This window comes from Engystomops pustulosus, chromosome 7 (assembly GCF_040894005.1).
Source record: "Engystomops pustulosus chromosome 7, aEngPut4.maternal, whole genome shotgun sequence".
In the NCBI taxonomy this organism is placed as follows: Eukaryota; Metazoa; Chordata; class Amphibia; order Anura; family Leptodactylidae; genus Engystomops; species Engystomops pustulosus.
This window is the reverse complement of record NC_092417.1, coordinates 178,222,606-178,245,055: the sequence shown is the minus strand read 5'-3', so window position 1 is coordinate 178,245,055 and position 22,450 is coordinate 178,222,606. Positions and strand designations below refer to the sequence as shown.

The 22,450-nt window shown below is 49.7% G+C and overlaps 1 protein-coding gene across 2 annotated transcripts in view; it reads left to right on the top strand.

Moving 5' to 3' along the window:
- Positions 1-13,077: 13,077 nt before the first annotated feature.
- Positions 13,078-22,450, top strand: part of CD44 (CD44 molecule (IN blood group)) — a 62,551-nt gene continuing 53,178 nt past the window's right edge. For both annotated transcript variants that reach the window (XM_072119057.1, XM_072119056.1), the window contains exon 1: positions 13,078-13,257. In XM_072119057.1, the coding sequence (XP_071975158.1) occupies positions 13,188-13,257 (70 nt within the window). In that variant the 5' untranslated portion in view covers positions 13,078-13,187. The remainder of the gene's footprint in view (positions 13,258-22,450) is intronic.

The following is a 22,450-nucleotide window of genomic DNA, read 5'->3' as shown; positions in this document are numbered from 1 at the left end:
TGTCTATGGGATCATCTCTGGGAGTGATCATTGTCTATGGGATCATCTCTGGGAGTGATCATTGTCTATGTGATCATCTCTGGGAGTGATTATTGTCTATGGGATCATCTCTGGGAGTGATTATTGTCTATGGGATCATCTCTGGGAGTGATTATTGTCTATGGGATCATCTCTGGGAGTGATCATTGTCTATGGGATCATCTCTGGGAGTGATCATTGTCTATGGGATCATCTCTGGGAGTGATTATTGTCTATGGGATCATCTCTGGGAGTGATCATTGTCTATGGGATCATCTCTGGGAGTGATTATTGTCTATGGGATCATATCTGGGAGTGATTATTGTCTATGGGATCATCTCTGGGAGTGATTATTGTCTATGGGATCATCTCTGGGAGTGATTATTGTCTATGGGACCATCTCTGGGAGTGATCACTGTCTATGGGATCATCTCTGGGAGTGATCATTGTCTATGGGATCATCTCTGGGAGTGATTAGTGTCTATGGGATCATCTCTGGGAGTGATTACTGTCTATGGGATCATCTCTGGGAGTGATTACTGTCTATGGGATCATCTCTGGGAGTGATCATTGTCTATGGGATCATCTCTGGGAGTGATCATTGTCTATGGGATCATCTCTGGGAGTGATCATTGTCTATGGGATCATCTCTGGGAGTGATCATTGTCTATGGGATCATCTCTGGGAGTGATTACTGTCTATGGGATCATCTCTGGGAGTGATTATCGTCTATGGGATCATCTCTATGAGTGATCATTGTCTATGGGATCATCTCTGGGAGTGATCATTGTCTATGGGATCATCTCTGGGAGTGATTATTGTCTATGGGATCATCTCTGGGAGTGATTATTGTCTATGGGATCATCTCTGGGAGTGATTATTGTCTATGGGACCATCTCTGTGAGTGATTATTGTCTATGGGATCATCTCTGGGAGTGATTATTGTCTATGGGATCATCTCTGGGAGTGATTATTGTCTATGGGATCATCTCTGGGAGTGATTATTGTCTATGGGATCATCTCTGGGAGTGATCATTGTCTATGGGATCATCTCTGGGAGTGATTATTGTCTATGGGATCATCTCTGGGAGTGATTATTGTCTATGGGACCATCTCTGGGAGTGATTATTGTCTATGGGATCATCTCTGGGAGTGATTACTGTCTATGGGATCATCTCTGGGAGTGATTATTGTCTATGGGATCATCTCTGGGAGTGATTATTGTCTATGGGATCATCTCTGGGAGTGATTATTGTCTATGGGATCATCTCTGGGAGTGATCATTGTCTATGGGATCATCTCTGGGAGTGATTATTGTCTATGGGATCATCTCTGGGAGTGATCATTGTCTATGGGATCATCTCTGGGAGTGATCATTGTCTATGGGATCATCTCTGGGAGTGATTATTGTCTATGGGATCATCTCTGTGAGTGATTATTGTCTATGGGATCATCTCTGGGAGTGATTATTGTCTATGGGATCATCTCTGGGAGTGATTATTGTCTATGGGATCATCTCTGGGAGTGATTATTGTCTATGGGATCATCTCTGGGAGTGATCATTGTCTATGGGATCATCTCTGGGAGTGATCATTGTCTATGGGATCATCTCTGGGAGTGATTATTGTCTATGGGATCATCTCTGGGAGTGATTATTGTCTATGGGATCATCTCTGGGAGTGATTATTGTCTATGGGATCATCTCTGGGAGTGATCATTGTCTATGGGATCATCTCTGGGAGTGATTATTGTCTTATTGTACAAATCTGAGAATATTATCAGACTCCATTTCATGTAAATTATAATAAAAAAGGAAAAGTCTCATTTCAGCAAGAATTTTTTTTTTTCCCATCTCTGTAACTTTTAGTCCCTGCAGTTACATCACAATGATAGTTTTTTTTGAGCAGAGATGACGCCCTGAACGTTCTGTCACATTTTCTCAGTCTCCTTTCATTATTGCTCACAAATGAGATCTAACAATATGAGACAAATTAGGCTCAAATTTAGGCGCAAATGAATGGGACATGAGACAAATCCAAAGTGCATTTACTAAGGCAGAACCAGATCCATCATAGATCAGGAGCCAAAAAGAAGAACAAACCAGGCGCAAAAACAGGCGAACCTGAGACCCCCTATGATTAATGTCCCCCTAAGTCTTTTCATAACTTAAACACATGTAAATATAATTGTAACTTTGTATCTATTTTCTGTGTTTGTGTAAACACTTTCTATGTGTTGCTATGATTACAGACTACAGATAAACCCTGTGTAGTCTGACCCTCCCATCAAAATGGATTTACTGAGATCCTTCCAAATACCACTGACTGCTCCATGACCCATAATAAATAAATACATAGTATGGTAGAGATTTTGATTGGTCTTGATAAATAATTGCACCCCCTTTCGGCGTCATTGGGGGAACATTTATCAGGGTTTGTGCTCCGGGGTTTTTCTGCCCAACGGAAAATGGGCGTGGAGGGATGTGAAGGGGGCGTGGCTGGCGGATGATTGGAGTTCCTGGCCATTCAGGCGATGGCGCATTTCTACGTGAGGCCGGAGCAAGCTTAGCCCAAGCTTATAGTTAGAGAAGAAGGGTTAATGCAGGGAGCCAAGAGCACAGCAGTGTGAGGGAAATTCAGAATCACTAAGTGGGTGATGATTTTACAGGGAACTGGAAATTTTTTTCCTCTAAATGTTAGATCCGCGGAGTCATGTGACAGCGTCCAATCAGAGCCGCTACGAGCCGTCACACTTCTATTCTCACACTTCCCGTCCATTATCTGCGATGTGCGAAAATAGCCAATCGATTCTTGTGTGAAATCTCTGGCTTCACACTGGACGATGTTATTGGGGGCTCAGTACAAAGAGCGGCCTGTGTGCTGCTGATAAATAATAGCGCCCTTGTGGTGCACACACTGGACTGCTACACACTAGCAGCTCTCAATGTCCTCACAATGTTAGTTATGACAAGTCACGCAATGCAAACATGTTGTCACCCCCCCGAATTAGGTATCCAATAAATACAGACAGATGATAGGGCGTCATTATAGAGGAGGGGGCTTCACCTCGAATGTAACAATGCTTAAAGTAAGGTGGATGGCGGTATAATATTGTACTATATTGTCTCTGGAGAGATGTGTAATCAGAGCTTTATGTATGTTGTTAGTAGCAGCAGGACTGTGATATATGAATTAACATTCCAGGATTTTAGCTTCTCATAGGGCACTGGGGGCGTGTCCTTACACTGCTGTGCTCTGTGCTCTCTGCAGCCAGTGTTATGTATTATCCCCGGAGAGATGTGTAATCAGACCTCACACTGCTGTGCTCTGTGCTCTCTGCAGCCAGTGTTATGTATTGTCCCTGGAGAGATGTGTAATCAGACCTCACACTGCTGTGCTCTGTGCACTCTGCAGCCAGTGTTATGTATTGTCCCTGGAGAGATGTGTAATCAGACCTCACACTGCTGTGCTCTGTGCTCTCTGCAGCCAGTGTTATGTATTGTCCCTGGAGAGATGTGTAATCAGACCTCACACTGCTGTGCTCTGTGCTCTCTGCAGCCAGTGTTATGTATTGTCCCTGGAGAGATGTGTAATCAGACCTCACACTGCTGTGCTCTGTGCTCTCTGCAGCCAGTGTTATGTATTGTCCCTGGAGAGATGTGTAATCAGACCTCACACTGCTGTGCTCTGTGCTCTGCAACCAGTGTTATGTATTGTCCCTGGAGAGATGTGTAATCAGACCTCACACTGCTATGCTGTGTGCTCTCTGCAGCCAGTGTTATGTATTGTCCCTGGAGAGATGTGTAATCACACATCACACTGCTGTGCTCTGTGCTCTCTGCATCCAGTGTTATGTATTATCCCTGGAGAGATGTGTAATCAGACCTCACACTGCTGTGCTCTGTGCTCTCTGCAGCCAGTGTTATGTATTGTCCCTGGAGAGATGTGTAATCAGACCTCACACTGCTGTGCTCTGTGCTTTCTGCAGCCAGTGTTATGTATTGTCCCTGGAGAGATGTGTAATCAGACCTCACACTGCTGTGCTCTGTGCTCTCTGCAGCCAGTGTTATGTGTTGTCCCTGGAGAGATGTGTAATCAGACCTCACACTGCTGTGCTCTGTGCTCTCTGCAGCCAGTGTTATGTATTGTCCCTGGAGAGATGTGTAATCAGACCTCACACTGCTGTGCTCTGTGCTCTCTGCAGCCAGTGTTATGTGTTGTCCCTGGAGAGATGTGTAATCAGACCTCACACTGCTGTGCTCTGTGCTCTCTGCAGCCAGTGTTATGTATTGTCCCTGGAGAGATGTGTAATCAGACCTCACACTGCTGTGCTCTGTGCTCTCTGCAGCCAGTGTTATGTATTGTCCCTGGAGAAATGTGTAATCAGACCTCACACTGCTGTGCTCTGTGCTCTCTGCAGCCAGTGTTATGTATTGTCCCTGGAGAGATGTGTAATCAGACCTCACACTGCTGTGCTCTGTGCACTCTGCAGCCAGTGTTATGTATTGTCCCTGGAGAGATGTGTAATCAGACCTCACACTGCTGTGCTCTGTGCTCTCTGCAGCCAGTGTTATGTATTGTCCCTGGAGAGATGTGTAATCAGACCTCACACTGCTGTGCTCTGTGCTCTCTGCAGCCAGTGTTATGTATTGTCCCTGGAGAGATGTGTAATCAGACCTCACACTGCTGTGCTCTGTGCTCTCTGCAACCAGTGTTATGTATTGTCCCTGGAGAGATGTGTAATCAGACCTCACACTGCTGTGCTCTGTGCTCTCTGCATCCAGTGTTATGTATTATCCCTGGAGAGATGTGTAATCAGACCTCACACTGCTGTGCTCTGTGCTCTCTGCAGCCAGTGTTATGTATTGTCCCTGGAGAGATGTGTAATCAGACCTCACACTGCTGTGCTCTGTGCTTTCTGCAGCCAGTGTTATGTATTGTCCCTGGAGAGATGTGTAATCAGACCTCACACTGCTGTGCTCTGTGCTCTCTGCAGCCAGTGTTATGTGTTGTCCCTGGAGAGATGTGTAATCAGACCTCACACTGCTGTGCTCTGTGCTCTCTGCAGCCAGTGTTATGTATTGTCCCTGGAGAGATGTGTAATCAGACCTCACACTGCTGTGCTCTGTGCTCTCTGCAGCCAGTGTTATGTGTTGTCCCTGGAGAGATGTGTAATCAGACCTCACACTGCTGTGCTCTGTGCTCTCTGCAGCCAGTGTTATGTATTGTCCCTGGAGAGATGTGTAATCAGACCTTTGTGTATGTTGTTAGTAGCAGCAGAACTGTGATATATGGATTTTACCAGCAATTGGCTACAAGCGTCATATCTGCTAAAATCCGACCTCTGCCATCCTTGTGTCCTCCTTCTGCACCAGACCTGCCGAGTCCTATAATAATCAGGATCCTGCCGTCCGGAATGTTCCTTGTTCTAGAATAAGTATAAAATTCTCTTATCAGATAAAATTTGGTTTATAAAGTAATAGGTTCAGCATGAATCACCGCCGCCGCGTCACGGGCAGGACATTGTGTAACCCTCCACGATGTTCGTGTGACAAGGTGCCATGACGGGTCTGGGCATTGGGGACTCATTTAAAGGTCAAGCATTAGGACCACGATTGTTAAAGGGAACTTGTCGTGTGCATTGATCTCTAAGATCAGGGCAGAGTTATATAGTTAAAATGTAACAGTCCAACTTCCAGGAGCCTCCACTAGAGGGAGCCCATGAGTTCACTGCAGACTGTTTACACATTGAGCCTTATGATGATGCTGTACACAGTGAGCTCATCAGCTCCCTCTAGTGAAAGCTTCAATCAGGTACAATGTTACTATTTAACTCTCTATTTATGCAGGGGATTTGGACCTTTGTGTCAGTAACATGGAGCACCTTTATAATACATACATTAGCTGTCAGGAAATAGATCCATATTTGTGTGCACCCAGAGGTTTAGTATGTTGATATCACACTGGTGTATGGCACATCAATACAAGGAGAACCCTGACACACTGTAACAAGCCCTCTGCTGTGAGCAGGTTATGTGGCTCACTTAAGGCTGTGCACAAAGCGTTTACATTGACAGCAGATGAGATGTAGACAAGTGCTGCAGGATGGGCTACATGACGGAAGCTGCTGACAGGCTACATGACGGAAGCTGCTGACAGGTGTGAACAGCGCACAGATACATTGTAACTACAGCAACACGTTACTTGTCATATCTGATCCCAGGCGGAAGACGACACAAACCGACATCACATGTGTCACCCATCTGAATATGCACCTCCCTCCCTACCTGCCCCATAGATACTATACCCCCGGGCACATCTTACCCCCAGCCTGTACCTGCCCCATAGATACTATACCCCCGGGCACATCTTACCCCCAGCCTGTACCTTCCCCATAGATACTATACCCCCGGGCACACCTTACCCCCAGCCTGTACCTGCCCCATAGATACTATACCCCCGGGCACACCTTACCCCCAGCCTGTACCTGCCCCATAGATACTATACCCCCGGGCACACCTTACCCCCAGCCTGTACCTGCCCCATAGATACTATACCCCCGGGCACACCTTACCCCCAGCCTGTACCTGCCCCATATATACTATACCCCCGGGCACACCTTACCCCCAGCCTTTACCTGCCCCATAGATACTATACCCCCGGGCACATCTTACCCCCAGCCTGTACCTGCCCCATAGATACTATACCCCCGGGCACACCTTACCCCCAGCCTGTATCTGCCCTATAGATACTATACCCCCGGGCACATCTTACCCCCAGCCTCTACCTGCCCCATAGATACTATACCCCCGGGCACACCTTACCCCCAGCCTGTACCTGCCCCATAGATACTATACCCCCGGGCACATCTTACCCCCAGCCTGTACCTGCCCCATAGATACTATACCCCCGGGCACATCTTACCCCCAGCCTGTACCTGCCCCATAGATACTTTACCCCCGGGCACACCTTACCCCCAGCCTTTACCTGCCCCATAGATACTATACCCCCGGGCACACCTTACCCCCAGCCTGTACCTGCCCCATAGATACTATACCCCCGGGCACATCTTACCCCCAGCCTTTACCTGCCCCATAGACACTATACCCCCGGGCACACCTTACCCCCAGCCTTTACCTGCCCCATAGATACTATACCCCCGGGCACACCTTACCCCCAGCCTGTACCTGCCCCATAGATACTATACCCCCGGGCACATCTTACCCCCAGCCTGTACCTGCCCCATAGATACTATACCCCCGGGCACACCTTACCCCCAGCCTTTACCTGCCCCATAGATACTATACCCCCGGGCACACCTTACCCCCAGCCTGTACCTGCCCCATAGATACTATACCCCCGGGCACATCTTACCCCCAGCCTGTACCTGCCCCATAGATACTATACCCCCGGGCACATCTTACCCCCAGCCTGTACCTGCCCCATAGATACTATACCCCCGGGCACATCTTACCCCCAGCCTGTATCTGCCCCATAAATACTATACCCCCGGGCACATCTTACCCCCAGCCTGTATCTGCCCTATAGATACTATACCCCCGGGCACATCTTACCCCCAGCCTGTATCTGCCCCATAAATACTATACCCCCGGGCACATCTTACCCCCAGCCTTTACCTGCCCCATAGATACTATACCCCCGGGCACACCTTACCCCCAGCCTGTATCTGCCCTATAGATACTATACCCCCGGGCACATCTTACCCCCAGCCTGTACCTGCCCTATAGATACTATACCCCCGGGCACACCTTACCCCCTGCCTGTACCTGGCCCATAGATACTATACCCCCGGGCACACCTTACCCCCAGCCTGTATCTGCCCCATAAATACTATACCCCCGGGCACATCTTACCCCCAGCCTGTACCTGCCCCATAGATACTATACCCCCGGGCACATCTTACCCCCAGCCTGTACCTGCCCCATAGATACTATACCCCCGGGCACATCTTACCCCCAGCCTGTACCTGCCCCATAGATACTATACCCCGGGCACATCTTACCCCCAGCCTGTACCTGCCCTATAGATACTATACCCCCGGGCACACCTTACCCCCAGCCTGTATCTGCCCTATAGATACTATACCCCCGGGCACACCTTACCCCCAGCCTGTACCTGCCCCATAGATACTATACCCCCGGGCACATCTTACCCCCAGCCTGTACCTGCCCCATAGATACTATACCCCCGGGCACACCTTACCCCCAGCCTATACCTGCCCCATATACTATACCCCCGGGCACATCTTACCCCCAGCCTGTACCTGGCCCATAGATACTATACCCCCGAGCACATCTTACCCCCAGCCTGTACCTGCCCCATAAATACTATACCCCCAGCCTGTACCTGCCCCATAGATACTATACCCCCGGGGAAACCTTACCCCCAGCCTGTACCTGTCCTATAAATACTATACCCCCGGGCACACCTTACCCCCAGCCTGTACCTGCCCCATAGATACTATACCCCCGGGCACACCTTACCCCCAGCCTGTACCTGCCCCATAGATACTATACCCCCGGGCACACCTTACCCCCAGCCTGTACCTGCCCCATAGATACTATACCCCCGGGCACATCTTACCCCCAGCCTGTACCTGCCCCATAAATACTATACCCCCAGCCTGTACCTGCCCTATAGATACTATACCCCTGGGCACACCTTACCCCCAGCCTTTACCTGCCCCATAGATACTATACCCCCGGGCACATCTTACCCCCAGCCTGTACCTGCCCCATAGATACTATACCCCCGGGCACACCTTACCCCCAGCCTGTACCTGCCCCATAGATACTATACCCCCGGGCACACCTTACCCCCTGCCTGTACCTGCCCCATAGATACTATACCCCCGGGCACACCTTACCCCCAGCCTGTACCTGCCCTATAGATACTATACCCCCGGGCACACCTTACCCCCAGCCTGTATCTGCCCTATAGATACTATACCCCCGGGCACATCTTACCCCCAGCCTGTACCTTCCCCATAGATACTATACCCCTGGGCACATCTTACCCCCAGCCTGTACCTGCCCCATAAATACTATACCCCCAGCCTGTACCTGCCCCATAGATACTATACCCCCGGGCACACCTTACCCCCAGCCTATACCTGCCCCATATACTATACCCCCGGGCACATCTTACCCCCAGCCTGTACCTGGCCCATAGATACTATACCCCCGAGCACATCTTACCCCCAGCCTGTACCTGCCCCATAAATACTATACCCCCAGCCTGTACCTGCCCCATAGATACTATACCCCCGGGGAAACCTTACCCCCAGCCTGTACCTGTCCTATAGATACTATACCCCCGGGCACACCTTACCCCCAGCCTGTACCTGCCCCATAGATACTATACCCCCGGGCACACCTTACCCCCAGCCTGTACCTGCCCCATAGATACTATACCCCCGGGCACATCTTACCCCCAGCCTGTACCTGCCCCATAAATACTATACCCCCAGCCTGTACCTGCCCTATAGATACTATACCCCCGGGCACACCTTACCCCCAGCCTTTACCTGCCCCATAGATACTATACCCCCGGGCACATCTTACCCCCAGCCTGTACCTGCCCCATAGATACTATACCCCCGGGCACATCTTACCCCCAGCCTGTACCTGGCCCATAGATACTATACCCCCGGGCACACCTTACCCCCAGCCTGTACCTGCCCCATAGATACTATACCCCCGGGCACATCTTACCCCCAGCCTGTACCTGCCCCATAGATACTATACCCCCGGGCACACCTTACCCCCAGCCTGTACCTGCCCCATAGATACTATACCCCCGGGCACATCTTACCCCCAGCCTGTACCTGCCCCATAGATACTATACCCCCGGGCACACCTTACCCCCAGCCTGTACCTGCCCCATAGATACTATACCCCCGGGCACACCTTACCCCCAGCCTGTACCTGCCCCATAGATACTATACCCCCGGGCACACCTTACCCCCAGCCTGTACCTGCCCCATAGATACTATACCCCCGGGCACACCTTACCCCCAGCCTGTACCTGCCCTATAGATACTATACCCCCGGGCACACCTTACCCCCAGCCTGTATCTGCCCTATAGATACTATACCCCCGGGCACATCTTACCCCCAGCCTGTACCTTCCCCATAGATACTATACCCCTGGGCACATCTTACCCCCAGCCTGTACCTGCCCCATAGATACTATACCCCCGGGCACACCTTACCCCCAGCCTGTACCTGCCCCATAGATACTATACCCCCGGGCACATCTTACCCCCAGCCTGTACCTGCCCCATAGATACTATACCCCCGGGCACACCTTACCCCCAGCCTGTACCTGCCCCATAGATACTATACCCCCGGGCACACCTTACCCCCAGCCTGTACCTGCCCCATAGATACTATACCCCCGGGCACACCTTACCCCCAGCCTGTACCTGCCCCATAGATACTATACCCCCGGGCACACCTTACCCCCAGCCTGTACCTGCCCTATAGATACTATACCCCCGGGCACACCTTACCCCCAGCCTGTATCTGCCCTATAGATACTATACCCCCGGGCACATCTTACCCCCAGCCTGTACCTTCCCCATAGATACTATACCCCTGGGCACATCTTACCCCCAGCCTGTACCTGCCCCATAAATACTATACCCCCAGCCTGTACCTGCCCCATAGATACTATACCCCGGGCACATCTTACCCCCAGCCTGTACCTGCCCCATAGATACTATACCCCCGGGCACATCTTACCCCCAGCCTGTACCTGGCCCATAGATACTATACCCCCGGGCACACCTTACCCCCAGCCTGTACCTGCCCCATAGATACTATACCCCCGGGCACATCTTACCCCCAGCCTGTACCTGCCCCATAGATACTATACCCCCGGGCACATCTTACCCCCAGCCTGTACCTGCCCCATAGATACTATACCCCCGGGCACACCTTACCCCCAGCCTGTACCTGGCCCATAGATACTATACCCCCGGGCACACCTTACCCCCAGCCTTTACCTGGCCCATAGATACTATACCCCCGGGCACACCTTACCCCCTGCCTGTACCTGGCCCATAGATACTATACCCCCGGGCACACCTTACCCCCAGCCTGTACCTGCCCCATAGATACTATACCCCCGGGCACACCTTACCCCCAGCCTTTACCTGGCCCATAGATACTATACCCCCGGGCACACCTTACCCCCAGCCTGTACCTGCCCCATAGATACTATACCCCCGGGCACACCTTACCCCCAGCCTTTACCTGGCCCATAGATACTATACCCCCGGGCACACCTTACCCCCTGCCTGTACCTGGCCCATAGATACTATACCCCCGGGCACATCTTACCCCCAGCCTGTACCTGCCCCATATATACTATACCCCCGGGCACACCTTACCCCCAGCCTTTACCTGGCCCATAGATACTATACCCCCGGGCACACCTTACCCCCTGCCTGTACCTGGCCCATAGATACTATACCCCCGGGCACACCTTACCCCCAGCCTTTACCTGCCCCATAGATACTATACCCCCGGGCACACCTTACCCCCTGCCTGTACTTGCCCCATAGATACTATACCCCCGGGCACACCTTACCCCCAGCCTGTACCTGGCCCATAGATACTATACCCCCGGGCACACCTTACCCCCTGCCTGTACCTGCCCCATAGATACTATACCCCCGGGCACACCTTACCCCCAGCCTGTACCTGCCCCATAGATACTATACCCCCGGGCACATCTTACCCCCTGCCTGTACCTGCCCCATAGATACTATAACCCCCGGGCACACCTTACCCCCAGCCTGTACCTGCCCCATATATACTATACCCCCGGGCACACCTTACCCCCAGCCTGTTCCTGCCCCATAGATACTATACCCCCGGGCACACCTTACCCTCAGCCTGTACCTGCCCCATAGATACTATACCCCCGGGCACACCTTACCCCCAGCCTGTACCTGCCCTATAGATACTATACCCCTGGGCACATCTTACCCCCAGCCTCTACCTGCCCTATAGATACTATACCCCCGGGCACACCTTACCCCCAGCCTGTACCTGCCCCATAGATACTATACCCCCGGGCACACCTTACCCCCAGCCTGTACCTGCCCCATAGATACTATACCCCCGGGCACACCTTACCCCCAGCCTGTACCTGCCCCATAGATACTATACCCCCGGGCACATCTTACCCCCAGCCTGTACCTGCCCCACAGATACTATACCCCCGGGCACACCTTACCCCCAGCCTTTACCTGCCCCATAGATACTATACCCCCGGGCACATCTTACCCCCAGCCTGTACCTTCCCCATAGATACTATACCCCTGGGCACATCTTACCCCCAGCCTGTACCTGCCCCATAAATACTATACCCCCAGCCTGTACCTGCCCCATAGATACTATACCCCGGGCACATCTTACCCCCAGCCTGTACCTGCCCCATAAATACTATACCCCCAGCCTGTACCTGCCCCATAGATACTATACCCCCGGGCACACCTTACCTCCAGCCTGTACCTGCCCCACAGATACTATACCCCCGGGCACAGCTTACCCCCAGCCTTTACCTGCCCCATAGATACTATACCCCCGGGCACACCTTACCCCCAGCCTTTACCTGCCCCATAGATACTATACCCCCGGGCACATCTTACCCCCAGCTTGTTCCTATACAAACTTCTGTAAATTTTATAAGGGAAACTATAAAATCTAGTAAAGTGTGTCTTGCGCTGCTGAGGGGTCCGGGCTCGGGGCCGGCTATGGTCCGCTGCCATCTGGTTCTGCTTTGTCCTGGGCACTAAACAGGGAATGCTGCCCCTATTAACCCCTCATGGGGTGAAAGGTTGGGAGACCTATAGACCTTAGCTTCCTGGATCGGATTACTTGGACATGGTCCTACATGATCCCCCTCAGTGGCTGCTGCTGGGGGGGTCCTGGGTTTCCCCCGGCGCTGAGACGTCTGGGGCAGCACTTTTTTTCTCCTGATGGGTGTGACTCCGCTTCCCTCCCAGTTATGACACAACTCCAGTTCCTTTGATTCAGAATAATAAGCCCTTCAAAGTTACGAGCTCCTGGGTGCACAGTGGCCGGATCCTGCGCTCCTCCAGGGATCTCCAAAAAGAAACCCAAAAAAAACCCAAAAATGGCCAAACTTCTGTGGACTTTCTGTTTGGGAATATTCTCCTGGATCAGCTTATCCCAAGCCCAGATTGGTAAGAGGCTGCAGACCATCGCACCACACAATGCACCATGTGGCTCCTAGGACAAAAACTTGTGCAGATGTTGTAGAGCCGGATTTGGTTCGAGTAGTTGAGAGGAGTTTGTTGGATTGGATTGAACTTTTTACATGTACCTTTACGTGTTGGCTGATTTTGCTAGATATATTCAGAAGATCTTGTAGAAGTGACATAGCAGAGCTGAGTTTGTTTGATGTGCAGAGATGAGTTAGTCCTGGCTTTATTTTTGTTGGATGTAGTGGTGCTGAGTTTGTTGCTTATGTTGCATCCAAGTTCTGTGTAACGTAGTTCTACTGAGTTTGTTGTGTGGTATATATAGAACCTGATTCTTGCTGATGTAGTAGAGCTGAGTTTGTTACATCTACTAGACCTGGTTCTGTTGTAGTAGTACTGGGTTTGTTGTATATATTGAGCCTGGTTCTGTTAGATGATTAGTTGTTGGCTGCCTGGATGTAGCAGAGCTGACACGTTAGACCCAGCTTTGTTAGATGTAAGACTGTAGATATGGGAATAATGTACTACATATAGCAGAGCTGAGTTTGGAACCTGGTTATATTAGATGTAGTGGAGTTGAATAAAGAAATAGTGAGTTTTGCAGGATGTATTAGGGGTAAGCTGGGTACAAAACGCAGAGCTGAGTTTGTCACTTAGCAAAATTTCACTTCAATGAGTTGAGGTTTTACATGGGACTGCATGTTATTACATGGACAAGGTTTAGAAATGATACAAAGTTACAAAACAAACTCAGCACTGCTACATCACCAGTTACTTCTGCTGCAGCCAGGTCCTGACACACACCTCAGGGGTGAATGGCGCCATTGTCAGGGTCTCGTGTGTGAGATGGGTCCTGGTTTAGGATTTCCCTGACAGATTGGGGACAATGCGGCTTTATCAGGAGGGCAAGTGATGGCCGCACGGGGCACAAAGAGTTAATATTGTCCGGCGTCCAGGACGGCGGCCGCGCCGTTTTATATCATTGCCTTTTTGGGATTTTCTTGGTGGAGTCTCTTGTGGATTCTAGATTTGCTGCAGACGTACAAATCCCAGAAAGACAAGGGACTCCAACAATGTTCTGTCACGGCATGATGGGAGTTGTAGTTGTGTGCAGTGAGGGTATGCTAGGAGTTGTAAATAGCCAGGACATGCTGGGAGTTGTAGTTATGTTAATCAATTGTGTGCTAGGAGGCGTAGTTGTGAGTGGCCAGGACATGCTGGGAGTTGTAGTTGTGTGCTGTCAAGGTATGCTGGGAGTTGTAGTTGTATGCAACTAGAGCATTCTGGGAGTTGTAGTTGTGTGCAACCAGGGCATGCTGGAAGTTATAGAAGTGTACGGTCATGTCATGCTGGGGGTTGTAGTTGTGTGCAGTGAGGGTATGCTAGGAGTTGTAAATATCCAAGACATGCTAGGAGTTGTAGTTATGTTAATCAATTGTGTGCTAGGAGGCATAATTGTTAGTGGCCAGGACTTGCTGGGAGTTGTAGTTGTGTGCTGTCAAGGTATGCTGGGAGTTGTAGTTGTAGGCAACTAGAGCATTCTGGGAGTTGTAGTTGTGTGCAACCAGGGTATGCTGCAAGTTATAGAGGTGTGGGAGTCGTAGTTGTGTGAAAACTGGAGGACATTTTTATGTATGGGAATGCTGGGGGTTGTAGTTGTGAGTTTAAAGTTCATGCTGTTGTAGTTGTGCTGGAGATGGACAACAATACTGAGAGTTGTAGTTGTGTAGCAGCTTCAAAATGATATGCTGCCTGTGCATGCTGCGAGCTGTAGTTGTGTGATGTCAGTGTATGCATGCTGGGAGTTGTAGTGTGCTGTCAGAGCATGCTGGGAGTTGTAGTGTGCTGTCAGAGCATGCTGGGAGTTGTAGTGTGCTGTCAGAGCATGCTGGGAGTTGTAGTGTGCTGTCAGAGTATGCTGGGAGTTGTAGTGTGCTGTCAGAGCATGCTGGGAGTTGTAGTGTGCTGTCAGAGTATGCTGGGAGTTGTAGTGTGCTGTCAGAGCATGCTGGGAGTAGTAGTGTGCTGTCAGAGCATGCTGGGAGTTGTAGTGTGCTGTCAGAGTATGCTGGCAGTTGTAGTTGTGTGCTGTTAGGAATGGTGCAATAAGCTGCAGGGATGCTGGGAGATGTAGTTGTGCTGCAGCAGAACAATAGAACCAGAGTGGATGCTGTTACTTGTAGTTCGTCTGAATGACTATGAATATGCTGGGACTTGTAGTTCTGCAATAACCAAAGCTGATGAGTCTGTGACTTCTTGTAACTTCTCCATTGTACAAGAGCGAAAACTTTCCTCACTCTCAGCAGTGGGTGTATCCGCAGGCCGCAGAGCATCGCAACCGCAGACACGTGCTCCCAGCATCTGAGCGCTGAGTAACACTGAGGGGGACAGATGTAGCAGAGCTGAGCTGCACTACAGAAACAGTGCAGTTACATCAGTCCCTGACTCCATATATATAGTGTGTCTATAGGTCCCTGGTGATACATTGTATATATAGTGTGTCTATAGGTCCCTGGTGATACATTGTATATACAGTATATATAGTGTGTCTATAGGTCCCTGGTGATACATTGTATATATAGTGTGTCTATAGGTCCCTGGTGATACATTGTATATATAGTGTGTCTATAGGTCCCTGGTGATACATTGTATATATAGTGTGTCTATAGGTCCCTGGTGATACATTGTATATATAGTGTGTCTATAGGTCCCTGGTGATACATTGTATATATAGTGTGTCTATAGGTCCCTGGTGATACATTGTATATACAGTATATATAGTGTGTCTATAGGTCCCTGGTGATACATTGTATATACAGTATATATATATATATATATATATATATATATATATATGCTTGCTGAGGTATTTAAGAAGTGTCCGTGCCACATTTGTGTCACACGCGATCGTTTTTTGGCGCAGCTGCACCGGTGCTCAGTCAGAATGTGCACCACCAGATTTATCATACAAAGTCCAAGAGAATTGTGTCTCACGTCCCATGCACCAAAAAAAAGTGCACCATGAAGAACGTGCACCAGAAATCCTGAATCTGGTGCCCCCTGCACATTACACAGGACACTGCACATAGTACACAGGACACTGCACATAGTACACAGGACACTGCACATAGTACACACCCTGCACATAGTACACACTGCACATAGTACACACTGCACATAGTACACAGGACACTGCACATAGTACACAGGACACTGCACATAGTACACAGGACACTGCACATAGTACACAGGATACTGCATACAGGACCCTGCACATAGTACACAGGACACTGCACATAGTACACAGGATACTGCACACAGGACCCTGCACATAGTATACAGGACACTGCACATAGTACACAGGACACTGCACATAGTACACAGGACACTGCACATAGTACACAGGACACTGCACATAGTACACAGGACACTGCACATAGTACACACTGCACATAGTACACAGGACACTGCACATAGTAGACACTGCACATAGTACACACTGCACATAGTACACAGGACACTGCACATAGTACACACTGCACATAGTAGACACTGCACATAGTACACAGGACACTGCACATAGTACATACACTGCACATAGTACACAAGGCACTGCACATAGTACACAGGACACTGCACATAGTACACACTGCACATAGTAGACACTGCACATAGTACACAGGACACTGCACATAGTACATACACTGCACATAGTACACAGGACACTGCACGTAGTACACACACACTGCACATAGTACACACTACACAGGACCCTGAACATAGCACACACTGCACATAGTACACAGGACACTGCACATAGTACACAGGGCACTGCACATAGTACACAGGACACTGCACATAGTAGACACTGCACATAGTACACACTGCACATAGTACACAGGACACTGCACATAGTACATACACTGCACATAGTACACAGGATACTGCACATAGTACACAGGACACTGCACATAGTACACAGGACACTGCACATAGTAGACACTGCACATAGTAGACACTGCACATAGTACACACTGCACATAGTACACAGGACACTGCACATAGTACATACACTGCACATAGTACACAGGACACTGCACATAGTACACACACTGCACATAGTACACAGGACACTGCACATAGTACATACACTGCACATAGTACACGCACTGCACATAGTACACGCACTGCACATAGTACACAGGACACTGCACATAGTACACAGGACACTGCACATAGTACACAGGACACTGCACATAGTAGACACTGCACATAGTAGACACTGCACATAGTACACACTGCACATAGTACACAGGACACTGCACATAGTACATACACTGCACATAGTACACAGGACACTGCACATAGTACACAGGACACTGCACATAGTACACAGGATACTGCACACAGGACCCTGCACATAGTACACAGGACACTGCACATAGTACACAGGATACTGCACACAGGACCCTGCACATAGTACACAGGACACTGCACATAGTACACAGGATACTGCACACAGGACCCTGCACATAGTACACAGGACACTGCACATAGTACACAGGACACTGCACATAGTACACAGGACGCTGCACATAGTACACAGGACACTGCACATAGTACACACTGCACATAGTACACAGGACACTGCACATAGTAGACACTGCACATAGTACACACTGCACATAGTACACAGGACACTGCACATAGTACACACTGCACATAGTACACAGGACACTGCACATAGTACATACACTGCACATAGTACACAAGGCACTGCACATAGTACACAGGACACTGCACATAGTACACACTGCACATAGTAGACACTGCACATAGTACACAGGACACTGCACATAGTAGACACTGCACATAGTAGACACTGCACATAGTACACACTGCACATAGTACACAGGACACTGCACATAGTACACAGGACACTGCACATAGTACACACCCTGCACATAGTACACACTGCACATAGTACACACTGCACATAGTACACAGGACACTGCACATAGTACACAGGACACTGCACATAGTACACAGGACACTGCACATAGTACACAGGATACTGCATACAGGACCCTGCACATAGTACACAGGACACTGCACATAGTACACAGGATACTGCACACAGGACCCTGCACATAGTATACAGGACACTGCACATAGTACACAGGACACTGCACATAGTACACAGGACACTGCACATAGTACACAGGACACTGCACATAGTACACACTGCACATAGTACACAGGACACTGCACATAGTAGACACTGCACATAGTACACACTGCACATAGTACACAGGACACTGCACATAGTACACACTGCACATAGTAGACACTGCACATAGTACACAGGACACTGCACATAGTACATACACTGCACATAGTACACAAGGCACTGCACATAGTACACAGGACACTGCACATAGTACACACTGCACATAGTAGACACTGCACATAGTACACAGGACACTGCACATAGTACATACACTGCACATAGTACACAGGACACTGCACGTAGTACACACACACTGCACATAGTACACACTACACAGGACCCTGAACATAGCACACACTGCACATAGTACACAGGACACTGCACATAGTACACAGGGCACTGCACATAGTACACAGGACACTGCACATAGTACACACTGCACATAGTACACACTGCACATAGTACACAGGACACTGCACATAGTACATACACTGCACATAGTACACAGGATACTGCACATAGTACACAGGACACTGCACATAGTACACAGGACACTGCACATAGTAGACACTGCACATAGTAGACACTGCACATAGTACACACTGCACATAGTACACAGGACACTGCACATAGTACATACACTGCACATAGTACACAGGACACTGCACATAGTACACACACTGCACATAGTACACAGGACACTGCACATAGTACACGCACTGCACATAGTACACGCACTGCACATAGTACACGCACTGCACATAGTACACAGGACACTGCACATAGTACACAGGACACTGCACATAGTACACAGGACACTGCACATAGTAGACACTGCACATAGTAGACACTGCACATAGTACACACTGCACATAGTACACAGGACACTGCACATAGTACATACACTGCACATAGTACACAGGACACTGCACATAGTACACAGGACACTGCACATAGTACACAGGATACTGCACACAGGACCCTGCACATAGTACACAGGACACTGCACATAGTACACAGGATACTGCACACAGGACCCTGCACATAGTACACAGGACACTGCACATAGTACACAGGATACTGCACACAGGACCCTGCACATAGTACACAGGACACTGCACATAGTACACAGGACACTGCACATAGTACACAGGACGCTGCACATAGTACACAGGACACTGCACATAGTACACACTGCACATAGTACACAGGACACTGCACATAGTAGACACTGCACATAGTACACACTGCACATAGTACACAGGACACTGCACATAGTACACACTGCACATAGTACACAGGACACTGCACATAGTACATACACTGCACATAGTACACAAGGCACTGCACATAGTACACAGGACACTGCACATAGTACACACTGCACATAGTAGACACTGCACATAGTACACAGGACACTGCACATAGTACATACACTGCACATAGTACACAGGACACTGCACATAGTACACACACACTGCACATAGTACACACTACACAGGACCCTGAACATAGCACACACTGCACATAGTACACAGGACACTGCACATAGTACACAGGACACTGCACATAGTAGACACTGCACATAGTACACAGGACACTGCACGTAGTACACACTGCACATAGTACACAGGACACTGCACATAGTACATACACTGCACATAGTACACAGGATACTGCGCATAGTACACAGGACACTGCACATAGTACACAGGACACTGCACATAGTACACACTGCACATAGTACACACTGCACATAGTACACAGGACACTGCACATAGTACATACACTGCACATAGTACACAGGACACTGCACATAGTACATACACTGCACATAGTACACAGGACACTGCACATAGTACACACACTGCACATAGTACACAGGACACTGCACATAGTACATACACTGCACATAGTACACAGGACACTGCACATAGTACACGCACTGCACATAGTACACAGGACACTGCACATAGTACACAGGACACTGCACATAGTAGACACTGCACATAGTAGACACTGCACATAGTACACACTGCACATAGTACACAGGACACTGCACATAGTACACACTGCACATAGTACACAGGACACTGCACATAGTACACACACTGCACATAGTACACAGGACACTGCACATAGTAGACACTGCACATAGTAGACACTGCACATAGTACATACACTGCACATAGTACACAGGACACTGCACATAGTACACACTGCACATAGTACACAGGACACTGCACATAGTACACACACTGCACATAGTACACAGGACACTGCACATAGTACACACTGCACATAGTACACAGGACACTGCACATAGTACACACTGCACATAGTACACACTGCTCATAGTACACAGGACACTGCACATAGTACATACACTGCACATAGTACACACTGCACATAGTACACACTGCACATAGTACACACTGCACATAGTACACACTGCACATAGTACACACACTGCACATAGTACACAGGACACTGCACATAGTACACAGGACGCTGCACATAGTACATACACTGCACATAGTACACAGGACACTGCACATAGTACACGCACTGCACATAGTACACAGGACACTGCACATAGTACACAGGACGCTGCACATAGTACACACTGCGCATAGTACACAGGACACTGCACATGGTACACAGGACACTGCACATAGTACACAGGACACTGCACATAGTACACCCTGCACATAGTACACACTGCGCATAGTACACACTGCGCATAGTACACAGGACACTGCACATAGTACACAGGACACTACACATAGTACACAGGACACTGCACATAGTACACAGGACACTGCACATAGTACACAGTGCACATAGTACACAGGACGCTGCACATAGTACACTGCACATAGTACACAGGACACTGTACATAGTACACAGGACGCTGCAGGCTGCTATGTGTGAGCGGCGCGGAGCGCAGTGGATGTGCCCAGGCTGGGAGTGGCACCGTGCAGGAAAGCTGAAGCGTTCACAGTCCTATAACTAGTGACAAACACACTGTAACAAAGTGCAGACACGCTGAAGACCTGAAGAGATACATGACAAACTCAGCTCTGCTATATCTCTGCACTTGATATTAAAAGTGAGGTGTAGTCTGCTCAGTTTCTCAGGAGTGTAGAAATGGGGTTCAGAGGTGACCCCAGCATTGGGTGCATCACCCAGCCGTGCCCCATATGGGCCAAACACTGCCAGCTGCTGCCACTCTGTGAGGGTCCTGGCAGGAATGTGGGGGCTGGTAATGAACCAAGATCAAGTAACAGAGGGGAAGGGGGTCCGGTGTGATGCGGGTGCGATGAAGTGGTTGGGTTTAATGTGGTGGGGGTCTGGTATAGTGGGGTGGTGGTACAGTATAGTGGGGTGGGGGTCTGGTATAGTGGGGTGGGGGTCCAGTGTAGTGGGGTGGGGGTCTGGTATAGTGGGGTGGTGGTACGGTATAGTGGGGTGGGGGTCTGGTATAGTGGGGTGGGGGTCTGGTATAGTGGGGTGGTGGTACAGTATAGTGGGGTGGGGGTACGGTATAGTGGGGTGGGGGTCTGGTATAGTGGGGTGGGGGTCTGGTATAGTGGGGTGGTGGTACGGTATAGTGGGGTGGGGGTCTGGTATAGTGGGGTAGTGGTACGGTATAGTGGGGTGGGGGTCTGGTATAGTGGGGTGGGGGTCTGGTATAGTGGGGTGGTGGTACAGTATAGTGGGGTGGGGGTACGGTATAGTGGGGTGGTGGTACGGTATAGTGGGGTGGGGGTCTGGTATAGTGGGGTAGTGGTACGGTATAGTGGGGTGGGGGTCTGGTATAGTGGGGTGGGGGTCTGGTATAGTGGGGTGGGGGTCTGGTATAGTGGGGTAGTGGTACGGTATAGTGGGGTGGGGGTCTGGTATAGTGGGGTGGGGGTCTGGTATAGTGGGGTGGTGGTACGG